This window comes from Tauraco erythrolophus, chromosome 23, assembly GCF_009769465.1.
Source record: "Tauraco erythrolophus isolate bTauEry1 chromosome 23, bTauEry1.pri, whole genome shotgun sequence".
Taxonomy (NCBI): Eukaryota; Metazoa; Chordata; class Aves; order Musophagiformes; family Musophagidae; genus Tauraco; species Tauraco erythrolophus.
Genome location: NC_141487.1, coordinates 6,268,309 through 6,280,849, shown reverse-complemented (window position 1 = coordinate 6,280,849; position 12,541 = coordinate 6,268,309). Strand labels below are relative to the sequence as shown.

The following is a 12,541-nucleotide window of genomic DNA, read 5'->3' as shown; positions in this document are numbered from 1 at the left end:
TTGAGTACGTTTATGAAATGTAGATGGGCCTGTCTGAAGCTACAGGCTGATTCCCTCACAAAGGTTTTAAAGTTAAAAGCTATGGATAGGCTTTTATGAGGACTCGATGACTGTCCCAGAGAGCAGAAGTACAGTTCTCTCCTCCCAGGATACTCATTAGGAACGAAAGAACATTGCATGATGCCTGAATCCAGGACACATGGATGGTTTAATAACGAACTTGTAACAGCTTGAGGAGAATTGCCAAGCTCAGCAGTGCGGTGGTTAAAACCCGCCTGGACGCGTTCTTGTGTGATCTGATCTAGGTGGTCCTGCTCAGGCAGGGGGATTGGACTAGACGATCCTTTGAGGTCCCTTCCAATCCCTGACATTCTGGGATTCTGTGATTCTGTGGTTAGGTGCTCACAGATTGTGGATCGAGAACGTTTCTGTTCGCAACCTTTCTGACAGCACCTGAGCATTAGGGGAGTTTCAAGTCTCCCAATTAATTCTCTGTTGCACACAAACATACCCTTAGCTATTCAGTTCCCCTTCCAAAGAGCTGTCCTTCATGTATCTAAATCCATTAAGCACCACATCTGGGCAAAGCTCTGGCATTTCCACCTTGCTGGAGAGTGGGTGAAGATGCAGGTCACTGTTGTCCATGGCAACAGTCACTCCAGAAGGGTGAGTGTGAACAGAATCATCACTTTTTCCAGCTTCTTCTTGCACAACTCGGTAGTTTTCTAGGGTCAAGCTCACACTGGGGATGGTAGGAGTGTGAGCTACTTTCAATGTCTTCTTTGACCTGAACCTTTGGTAGCAGAAGAGGAGAGACAAGACTAGCGTATCTATAAGCAGCTCAAACATTTCAACTACAGACAACACTGAGGATCCAAACCAGAGACTCCATTGGCTTCCCATGCTGGACAGAAGCAGATTCTCCTGTTGAAAGAAACAAAGGGTTGTGTTTATCAAACACAGCAGAGCTCCGGGGGAACATGAAATGATTCCATATTGCCAGCAGGTCAGATAGCTGCTTGCCATTTGGGGAGTAATTTTCTGTGACCGTGTAAAATGTGAAATTTTCAAGTCTCTTCCTTAAGAAGAATAATCCCGTCCTATCTTGGAGGCCGCCAATAATCCTCCCTCCAACCATACACAGCAACACCGCAACTAATGACAGGTAACAATGTTTTGAGCTGATGTAGTGCAACCTACTGAGAGTAAAGGAGACTCGTTCACAGACTGGTAGTTCAGTTGCTGGTAGAAGATAGTCACCTTGGCAATATCCTTCCTGTATTGGAGAAAGGGAGCAGTTAGCAACAGTGGGATGTCCTCATGTCGTTCACTTGGTGGAAGGTACTGCTGGCATTCTAGGCTCGATTCTACATGCTGATGGCTAGGCAATCGATTGCACCACTCACTCAAGCTTTCTTCCTGAGCATGTTTAACAGGAGCTTGGAAAAAGGTTACCGAAGTGACTGTCTTACAGCATTGTGAGGAAAGATGAGAAATTTATTGGATGACCCTGTACATTTTTCTCTTGTCCTCCTTTTCCAGTCTAACATCTACAAATTCTGCAAGGGTGAAGAGCTAATCCATAGTTTTAACAGGAGTACCTTCTTGCAGTGACTAACCTGTTGCTGGTAGAGTTATATCCACTCTGATGCCTTAGAGCTTGACGGATCCAGTCCTGCAGCAGAGTACATGTATGTTATTGGCAATCCTGTCTTCTGAGTTTTGGTATGTTTAATATTTTGTAAATGTAGATTTCATAAGCATTAAAATGGCTATTGTGAATGATAAAAAAGGATGTCATTGATTGGTTCATGACATATGGTGATAGCTGTCAAGTAGTAGCTGTATTTTCCAGCAAGAAAATACATACTGATATTTTAGGTGTGTAAAGTATTCTGGTTCTTAAACTCTGCCTTTAAAGGCAAACCCACCAAATAATTTCCTCTTTTAAAATGTATCAGTTGTATTTACATCTACATTATCACCTATTTTACATGAATTAATTAGCTGGTCATACAGCCTGCATGCCCATTTAACATTAGAACATGAGAAATGGCAAGAGGTCATCTACTGACTCAGAGAGTTTCCATTGCAGCCCTGAAGCACCTCGCAAATAAGTGAGTTGTTACACCACAACACCCACTGGAAGCAGAAAGTCATTAACACCATGTTGTAGGTGGGAACTAAGGCAGTGAGGTGAATTGCTTAAGGTCACAAGGAAGTTTGGATTAGAACAGAAATTGGATGTAACTCTCTAGCACCTTAGTGTGGAGTCTTAACTACAGGTTGACTCCCTTAGGCCCAGGTTTTGGACCAGTTTGCTTTATTTGCCTCTTCGATTGCTGCTGCATGAGTCATTGCTTTCACTTTAATGTTCTACCAGCCACAGTAAACACAGTATCCTCTCTAAACATAGCAGTTGTCTGTATAGACTACCTGAGACTTTGATGATGGCCATTTAGCTGTCCCAGCAGACACCTTGTACAGTGATTCCCTGATAAGATAAAAATGGAGATTATGATCACTATGACTCTTGGCATTTAAAAGTGAACACATGAAGGAGTTTAACAACAATAACTACTTGCCCAAAGCAGAAGTTCTGGGGGCAGCTCTTAAGAGCTTTGGAAAAAGCTTTGTAAATCACCTTAAAAAATAAAACCAGAGGTTGCCCGAAAACTGTTCAGGTTAGGAGGAAAACTAGAATGGTTTCAAAATCCTGACAACTTTTCTTTGATGCATTCGAAACCAAAATACTTGATATTTGGCTTTAAAATGATGTCTTTCCATTTTGAAATTGACCTACAATAAAAATGGTGAAAGAAGAAAAATAACACAAACAATTTGTTTTGGGCTTAATAGAACATTTCAGTATGATTAAAACAATTTCCCCTCTCTGCTGTCATGCGCACACAAAGTTCTGATTTAATTTGTCTAATGCTGTCATCTTTTCCCTTTCTTAGAACTGAGGTTCAAACATCAAACTGAAATCTTGGGTTCAGAAAAAGCAGAAATTCAGTTGGCCAGTTGGTCTATAATTTTTCCACTAAGTTGCCTACATTTCCACTGATGTAATTTTCCTCTGCAAGCTGGCATTTCTTGTGCTTTACGTTTGTGACCTACCGGCAAGGCTTGGGGCACTGGTCAAAACAATTCAGGTGATGATTTCTGAGCCTGTTGTACAACTGGTAAAAGCAGTGACCTGGTGAAAGAAACGGGAGAAACACACTCAGACACTTCCTCAGGAAATGGAAGGCTAGAAAATGCAAGGCTACCAAAGCCTCTGCCCTCACTTGGCCTTCCTAAGCATACAGCACTCTGTCAGAGAGACCTTTTTTGCCCCACTCTCACTTTGGAATGGTTTTCCGAGCTAATCACCTGTGTGCAATGTAGGTGCCTTCCCTGTAAGGATCTGCTGAGGATGGGCCAACCAGAAAGCCAAGAGAAGTTATTCAAAGCTTTGTCTTACACCAGCACAGCCATTGATATTGGTAACGTGAAAGACCTTGACCTTATATTAACGGCCTTAATAAAGGGATGCTTGATAACATCAAGATTTTTTATGAACTAATTTGATATCCATGCAAATACACAGAAAGGCGTCTGCCATCTGGCTGGATTCAGTGATGCAAGGAAATGGTCTAATCAGGAAATAGGCATCAAGTAGAAGGGCAGTAACCTAAGGAATCGTGTAACCAGTGAGTATTATAGGAAGGTGTCACCCTTCAACAAGGACAAGACAGCAGTCTTTTGCTCTTACCCCATGCAGGCTGCTTATTGTAGTCACAGTATTCAGCACCGGGAGGCAGTGGGTAGTAGTAATAGCCACAGCCACATTTTCGAATCATTATGTGCTGAAAGCAGGAATGTAAACAAGCCTGGAGAATAAAGAAGGCACAAAAGACTAGATAAGCCAGAAATTCTCAAACGTCCAAATCTTCAGTGTGCAGCATGCAGCTGCTAGGAGACAACGTACAAATTTTGTTACTGGAAAAAGACACCAGTCATTACTAGAGCACGATTATGCAAAAGGCTTTCGCTTTTCATTCCTTGTTTTTACCTCTGAAAACAGTATTGAGCTTAGTAGCACAGAATTTTCCCCAGCTCCCTTTTTCATTATGCCCAGTAACATCTCAGTTAAACAGCCCAAATATCTAGATCCAGGAGCAGCTACTTACACAAATAAAGACCTGATGGCCCAAGAATGTCCTACTAGAACAGTCCAGCTGCCTTGACTGGCTCAGTGTCTGATCTCTCTTGTGTCACAAGGAGGGAAGAGCCCTAGTGCCTGGGACTGAGTATCCCCCACTCAATAAAACACATTCCAACTTCTAACACCCTGTTTACGAGCTTCTTTTCAGAGGGGCATGGATCTCCCTGTTATCTCCAGCAATGAACCTGCTGATTTCTAAAAGTTCTCTGGAGAGTAAGGTATGACTTGTTTGCTATTCATCCACTCTGAATAAACTGAGGCCTCAGCCAGCCACTCTGACAGTACCTGCAGGGTGTAGGAGTTGTTGTACAGGAGTTTAACATTCACATCATCGCCATTAGTCGTGCATTTCCCATAATTGCCGCCCAGGCGATTCACCTCATCCTGTGGACATGGAAAAGAGGCCTGAGTGATTAGGAGCTTTAATTGGACCTAGCCATCACCATCTAAACTTAACTGGAGGGAGCATCATATAGAGGACAGGAAGTGTAGTAACACATGTGAGTAGCTGAGCTATACCTTGCTGATAAAACATATACAGCAACAGGGCACAGCACGTGGTCAGTCACTGGGGTTCAGCTGACAAGCAGTAACTCATCATGTCAAAATAACCCAATCACTTCTGAATATTTATTCTCATCCTAATATACACATGCAGCCCCCTGTGTAGAGCTGGAACAAGATGTAAGAGGTGTAAGAGCCTCAGTGTAAAACAAAACAGGCCCCAATGTATTGAGGACCAAAAGGCCACTTGCACATTTGAAATAATTTCATTTTACCCACGGCAACTCGAGAATAGTGAAAAGGGACTTGCATAAATACACATGCACAATCAAGAAGTGAACAATAAAACTCCCACAAATCTGTTGTGTGAGTCAGTCACTGTGTTCAGCTCCTCACAACTTCCTGCAATCAGAAGGAAAAGAAACAATGCTCTTGAGCAAGTGGCTAACCTGTTGAATGCCTATGGTTGTTGCAATGCCTGGTCTGATGTCAAAGCCTTCATGCTCAAGGAATGGTGTCTGATTGTGGTTGTGTATCATCACTTTCGCACCTGCTACTGTAGACAAGAGTGGGATGTGATCCTTCTGCTCTGCTTTCAGGATAAGCGAAAGTCCTGCAACACAAAGAAAAGGGAAGCATGTAACAACTTACTTTGGGCCAAAATAGGAACACCACCACATCTTGAATTGTCAGCACTGATCAAATTGCTGTCTTAACTCACAGAAAAGCCATTCTTTTTCCTTAGGGACCTGGTGAGCTGTCAGGTAGCAATTGCACCAGCCTATTCCAAAACTGTAGTCATATTTTGCTTGAAAACTAAAATAGTATTCTGCTTGCTATAAGTTAAGGTATGGCTGATATGGCTATCATATACATGTGGCTAGTGAAGCAAGAAAATACAGTCTATAATTTGTGCCACCAGACTAGAAGAGAGGGATCTATGTCAGTAAGCCATGTATAGAAGACATATTTAATCCATAGCCAAATTATATTAATTTTAGCTCTTCTTCCCACCTTTTGCCAAATAACATACCGTAAGGAATTCCTGGTTTTGTAGCTGTCCAAAAAGGGTCTGTTCCCTTGCTGTTAAAAGTATAGCAGCTTCCAAAGACTGGGTGGTGAAAGTGAACATAGTCACTGAAATCAAGAAAGATTTTGATGGGTTTTAATTATGAGTGTAGCAATACTTTAACTTCTATGTAGGATGTGTTTTGTGTATGTGTGTATGTGAGTATGTACAGGAGCGCCTATGGGAAAGAGTTGTTAACTCATTGGAGACAAGGGAAAAAATCAGGTCCACAAGGATTCACTGCTTGCCCAAGGTTACAGTCAGAGCAGCAAACACAGGAGTCAAATTCAGAGTTCTGACTTGCTTTTCCTTCCATCAAGTAGACTAAATTTTTCCCTGCTTGTTCCAACAACCAGGTAGATTGAAGTTCTGTGCTCTAATCAACAGGAGAAACAGATTCTCTCTTTCCTTGTTTTCTTAAAAATTCTACCACTTATGATCATGCTGAACTTCACTGGCCAAGTCAGCCTCCACATTCCATCAGTTTGTAGGAGTTCTTAAGAAGAGTTGTGTGAACACACATACAAAAGTGACAATGGTCACCAACAAGTGCACAGACAGAGATATATTGCATGAAAGCATCAGAAACACTAACTGTAGAAGAGTGTTGAGAGTTAATTGCCTCCAGGAAAGACAAAACAGGACCTTATCTAGTGAGATGACTAAAATAAACTTTGTAGACCTCTCTCCTCTTTGCTGAAAATGCTCAGAAAACTACCTAAATTTGCCTTCTGCTTATTCTGTGTCATAGATGAGGTCATTGCTGTTAAATTTTTTCAAGGCATCAGCTGAAAACAAGTAGGCCAGCAAATGGCTCATGTACCCTGAGGGACAGCATTGTCTTGGGTGGTATACACATATTTGGAAGAGCTTCCAACAGTGAGGACCAGAGGTATGCACTAAAAAGAAGGTACACCTTTGCCTTTGGTTTGTGCAGCAGGCTCACTTCGCTTTTTTATACCCTTTTTATAGGGTGTAAAAAGACCATCTGATTCTTTTGGCATTAACTGAGTCCTCCTGGCTTAATAGTTGAGAACAATTCTTGTGCTCAGTGACCAAGTGCTACAGTGGAGTCGTGAGATCCTTCCTCCCCTTCTCCCTCCTCTTTTCATTGTTAGAGCAAGAAGAGATCTCACTTTTAACCATCGAATATCTGAGGATTCCTGTTCCTTTCCTCCCATTCGGATAGAAATACATTCAATACAGTCAATGCATCTTTGTGCCAGTAAAGGTTTAATTCCTGCTAAATTTCTCTTAGGCTTCTTTGACATCCTAAGACACTAACTCATAAAGAGGTAAGTCAAGGCAGAATGCTAATTTCTAGGTTCCTAGCCTCAAGCTCTAATCATGAAAGGCTGCTCTTTCTTTCAGTCAGATCTCCAACAAGGGCTAAGCCTGGCAGTATGCCATGAGATGCAGTGCCTGCACTGCCTGGAAGTGTAGGCTCAGTTTTGGTCTCCCAAGTCCTTGAGTTCTGCTGAAATCACAATTAGCATCTCAAGAAGTAACACACCTGGGTCTGCAGGGCTCCCCATTATACTGGCAGGAGTAGACCATATCTTCTATTTGCTCCGTATGGTCAGAAATGTTGATTATAACTGGTAGCTGGGACATGATATTCATGTAGTGAAACCTATACCATTCAAGAATTGCATCCATCCCAGATGAATAGGTCTTGTAGAAGCAACTCCCACCTGTGGCATTGCACTGGAAAAAAAGAAGAGGGCGAGCCATTCAGCACAGCCAGGACATGACAGCCTACGGGCAACAGAGATCGGGGGTAAAGGCAGTACTGGATACAAGGACAAAGGGAACCTTTATTTTTTCAAGAAAGTGAAGTCTCTGATCATTTTAGTTATCACAGAAACACAGAATGGCTGAGGTTGGAAGGGAGGGACCCCTGGACATCATCTTTTTATGTGCTAAGCACCTTCTCTCCTTGAAGCTGAATTAGATGTGCTGCTTCATCTCAGGGGAATGAGTGCCAGGGAAAAGAGGCAGAAGAGAGCAGACAAGCAAACTCAGGTACCTTGGGAGAAGGAAGGACAGGGCTGGTGGGAATACTCTACAACCCATGAATCATTAACCAAGTGCTGAGATGCTTGCTTTGTTCTTACTCAGACCTTAGGAAAGTGAACATCCACAGATTCTGCTGAAAGTGTGCCTGGTGAAGGACTTCAGGATAGGACAGGACAATGATAATCAGGCAAAAATTGTTGGCCTTTCAAGCCACATCAATCTCTCGTAGCTTCTGCTCTTAAATCTGTGCTAACCCTGTTTTTCATATGAAGAATCTGAAGCATTTGCATTCTTCTCCACAGCCACAGCCACACATTTATTGTATTGATCCTCTTGATTTGTTATTGTCACCTTTCATTTTATCTGCAACATTTCTAGTGCCCCCAGTACTGCAGCATTTAGACACTGCGAGACTCCTCGCGTGTTGTTTCTCTGTTATTTCTAGGCTCACCTGCTAAGTCTAGAGGGTTTGTATACTTTCAGAGAGGGGTGCAATGATTCCCACAGCCTGCTGCTACCGTTGTCTACTGAATTTGTCACTATCAGAAGGACTTCACAGGTGGATGGGCTGTGTAAGACCATTGATGTTGCTGTTGTTTCACTTCACAAGAATCCTGGCAATCAGCATAAACCGTTAGAGGCAGGGATGGACTCTCCTGAAACATCCTCTGAGCTGTCACTACACAGCACTGGAACGATCTATTTTTCACTCTTTTTTTTTTTGAATGTACCTGTGAGACCTTTGTCAGGGCCCTGAGCCCAATGATAGACCTTAACAGCCCTGAGCAGCCTCACCTGGAGCCTCCACCCACACCCTCTCCCCATGGGCCCACGAGCTCATTTAAGCTCAGCTGGGGGTCTTCAGCTTTTCCTTGGTCTGTGCTGTAGGGCTGCTGCTGTGCTTCTGCCTCACTGCAGACCCTCTCCACCCAGTGGGCTGACTGCATGGCCTGATCTTGAACCTGCCTCGTTGCCTGGAGCTTGCCTGATGAGCTGGATGGACTCTTGGTTGGACCTGGCCACCATCTGCGAGCTTTCCCTGCCTGCTTGCTCAGGTATTGTGGGGTGGGTCCCTGTCCTCCCCTGTCCCATCGGGAGCAGCCAGCCCCAGCTCCTGGTACTTGTAGCCAGCGTAAAATTTCAAAGAGGACATGCACTTACCAGCCTGAAGCCCACGCTGGAATGCTTATTCCTGGACCTATTATTGTGATCAGGCATTCTCAAGAGTGAGAAGTTTTGGCTCAGCTTGAAGCTTGATCTGCTGAGATTGCCTAAGTCTTTTACGTGGATGTTTTTCTCATTCATGTGGAATAAGCTGGCTGATGTGTTGATGCCATACAAAAAAGCAATAGATTCCTCTGCCATACGATCCAACTGAACCAAATGTTCACTAACCAGTTCAAATCTGCAAGGAACAGAAATATTAGCTACTTGTGAATGTCTACATTTTATGTGCCCTCACAGTACCTATGGAAAGGCTACTCTCCTGGTCTCTGCAGACCTTGATATCTGTGTAAGAAAAGCCAGCAGTCATGGTGCCTAAGCTTAGCATACCTAACTTCAATAAATTAATTTATTAGGAGCTCCAGTAGCTGAATTTCCAGTTGCTGGATTCTCTGCTGAAAACCTCAGAACCTGTGGCTGTGCAGCATCAGCTGCACCAACTGGCCCTCCTGTCAGCCAATTAGATAATTATTCTGAGGAAATTACATAATTCCTTTACTATGTAATTTGAAACATCTCGATAACTTGCCACTCTTGTGTGAGCCTTGTTTGACAAGCAGGGCCACACAGACTTCCACAGAAGCTATATTGTCTCCTTAAATCCATTCAGTGGTACAAAAAAATGAGCAGTTATCAGCTCTAGCATGCATCATTCCACGCATTGGTAGCGTAGTTACGAATGAATACACATAGTAGCCATTCTTTTTAGGGAAAGACCTTTTTTATCAGAGCACAAAATCAGTTAGCAGCTTGAACCAAGTCACAAGGTAGAGTTCCCTCTATCCTGACTCAGTGCATGAAATAAACTGCTACATGCTGTTGCACAATTCCCAACAAGATCTTATCTTAAAACCAGTTTGGAAATAACAACAGTCCCTTTCTACCTCTGTAAGGCAGAGAGACCTCCCTCTGCCTTCAGCCTTCTCCAGGCTGCAGTCATCAGTTTGCTGACCCTTCCTGCACCTTTGTGACTGCAAAAACACGACTACAGCCAAGGGGAAAGCACAGGTTACCTGTATGGGTCCAGATTGCAGATGGTAATTGCTGGAAACATCTTGGGCCCTGAATGCATTGACATGGTCAGGACGACAGGGTAGGCCCAGTACTGGCTGAACATAAGTGCAAATTGCCAGTATAACATGCCAAAGCTGGCAAGTAAAAGCAGCGTCCAAAAAGCTGTTTTCATCCTATTGCTGTCTGAGCATACAAGGCGGATGGTGCCGTGGATTGTTGTGTTCTTGCAGAAGAACTCAAACATATCCTTGAAGGAATCATAAAACTCAATCAAGCCTTCTTTCTTCTCTTCTTCTTCTCTCGCTGCTTCCGGCTCCATCCTCTAAGCCTATTTCTTTTCAATAAAAAAGGGAAAAAAAAAATCTTATTAGTTTGTTAGAAAGACCATGGCCAATGTATGGGCTCTTTCAAACAGGGTGCCAGTGAGTTTGTTATTAGCAAAAGCTGAAAATAACTGTGAGCTGAGACTCATCTGTCTTTCCAGAGTTTGGACATGAGGAAGTAGCAAAGAGGTCAAACGTTCTGCATACTGCTGCCAAAGTCACTTGAGGGATTCTACCATGCTTACACTGACTTCTCTGTCAGCAGGCATATGCAAAGCTAAAGTGACTAATGCACATCTGCTGAGAAGTTTGCAGCCAAACGGGTGTGTAGTTTCCTTCTTTCTAAGAACATTAAGGACCAATATTTAATTCAGAAACATGGTGTCACTGTACAGTAATACAGATCTGTAACTAATTCATTATTACAAGTACATTGCTAGTGAAACATGCTGGCCTTAGGGCTGAACCAAGACTGTCTCAGAACTAGCAATATGGATTCATCCTCATACCAAAGAATCAGGATAAAGTCAACTTTCAAGTGGATGAAAACTGCAAATTAGGATCTGGGTTTAATTTTTCTGTATTATCTCTCATTCTGCAGAATGGAGGTAAACAGGACTAATTTCTGCCATGTCTGAAATAGAGCCACTTCCAAGAGGAAATATAGTAGGTAGTTCATAGTTCAGACAAGCAGAATCAGGCATTTAGGAAAGGAAGCAAAGAAAAACATCCCCTTGATTGAAACTGGAGGGGATTAAGCAAATTAGGATGTGGGTAAAGCATTGCAGATACTACTTCAAATAAAATGTTCTTGGGTTGTTTCTGAAGGCCACAGAAATATTAATTATTGCTATTAATGGAAATTTTGCCACCTATCTCTTAGATAAATAGTTTATTCCAAGAATCGAAAAATCTTCCCCTTCTCTGTATTTTACAGAAGGTAAAAGGAAGCACAGAAACTGAAAATCACCTGAGAAGAGTGGCATAACTGGAAATCAAAATCCATGTCTCCTTTGTCACTGTAAGTAAAACATCTACTGTGCTGCTCTAGATAACTTCAGACTTCACTGCTGATGAAAGTGTGAACATTATTTATGCTCATATGTTTTAGCACAGACCAGGGACACCCTCCTAGGCTTTTGTATCAATCTGGGAGATTGGACTAATGTTGACATACTTCCACTTACTGAACATGACATCAAGTCCCGTAACACATGAGTTTCCAACATTACAGCACTCTCTGAATCACCGTACCTATTATGCTATTAAGAGGAGTTTACTGAGTACAACACTTCTGTCTAATCTTAACTCCAAATAAAGATCTTACGCAGCAGTAGGGTTTGAAGACAAGATGAGGAGCACACAAATAATTAAAGAATTGTTGCAAGTGGCCTATGTGATAATGAAATGCAAGCTCAGGGCTTTGACTGTTACGTGCCTTGAAGTGTTTGGTAGTGGCTCAGTCTGAGGTGCCACCGAGGTTCTGACAGCTCAGCTTCTAGACACTAGTGCCCTGATCTGCAATGCCTTCATCCTCAACTAGACCCTTCCATTTTAAAACATGGCTTCATTTCAGAAGTCTTTGGAATAGAACTCTTTGAACAAAATGATATCTTAGAGTTACAAGCTACTAAAACAGTCTCTTCAGTGTATGTGTTCCTGGCAGAAAGATGAGGAATAATCCTTAAACAGTGAAGAGCACTCCAAAAGCTGTATACCAGACTAGCTTTAACATAGCCCACAAAAGTGTATTATCTGACCAGAAAACCCAGTTTATCAAAAGTTATTTTCCTCTAAGACCACAACACATACCATGTTTATATTTTCTAAGATATTGTTTAACAGTAATACAAAATTAACTCAAGGGAATATGTATCTCCTTTACACTTTTACAATTAAACATGACAAATGATCTTTAAATTGCTTAGATACACTTGCCATTGAACAAGTACAGGAAGCCCAAGCAATGTGAAATGTTAAAAAAGGGTATGAACAATTAAAAGAAAACTTGTGTGATAAAGAAAAGAAGTAGGAAATGAGAAATTTTACTTTTGGTATAAGCAAACACTGTTTTTTCTGCAGTGCATATATAGTTAAACCATGACTCCCACACAGACTACCACACAAAGCTATAGTACACTGAACCACTGGTTACAAATTTTATCAGCAACCTTACAG

The 12,541-nt window shown here is 42.2% G+C and overlaps 1 protein-coding gene across 1 annotated transcript; it reads right to left on the bottom strand.

The window, feature by feature from the left end:
* Positions 1-513: 513 nt before the first annotated feature.
* On the bottom strand, positions 514-10,359 carry SCNN1D (sodium channel epithelial 1 subunit delta). Its single transcript, XM_086625640.1, has 12 exons — positions 10,040-10,359; positions 8,964-9,207; positions 7,297-7,490; positions 5,748-5,851; positions 5,164-5,327; positions 4,496-4,594; positions 3,758-3,875; positions 3,121-3,199; positions 2,437-2,494; positions 1,620-1,675; positions 1,201-1,276; positions 514-924 (listed from the first exon to the last, which is right to left on the bottom strand). The coding sequence occupies exons 1-12, from the start codon at positions 10,357-10,359 to the stop codon at positions 514-516; spliced, it is 1,923 nt and encodes a 640-aa protein (XP_086481766.1).
* Positions 10,360-12,541: the final 2,182 nt, after the last annotated feature.

What these genes read in the sequence shown, in the direction of transcription:
- SCNN1D (XM_086625640.1), bottom strand. Translation starts at nt 10,359, where the DNA reads ATGGAGCCGGAAGCAGCGAGAGAAGAAGAAGAGAAGAAAGAAGGCTTG. An exon ending in CAACCATAGGCATTCAACAG is followed by an intron (nt 4,595 to 5,163) that starts GTTAGCCACTTG and finishes CCATGTCCACAG; the next exon opens with GATGAGGTGAATCGCCTGGG. An exon ending in TATAACTCTACCAGCAACAG is followed by an intron (nt 1,277 to 1,619) that starts GTTAGTCACTGC and finishes TCTCCAATACAG; the next exon opens with GAAGGATATTGCCAAGGTGA.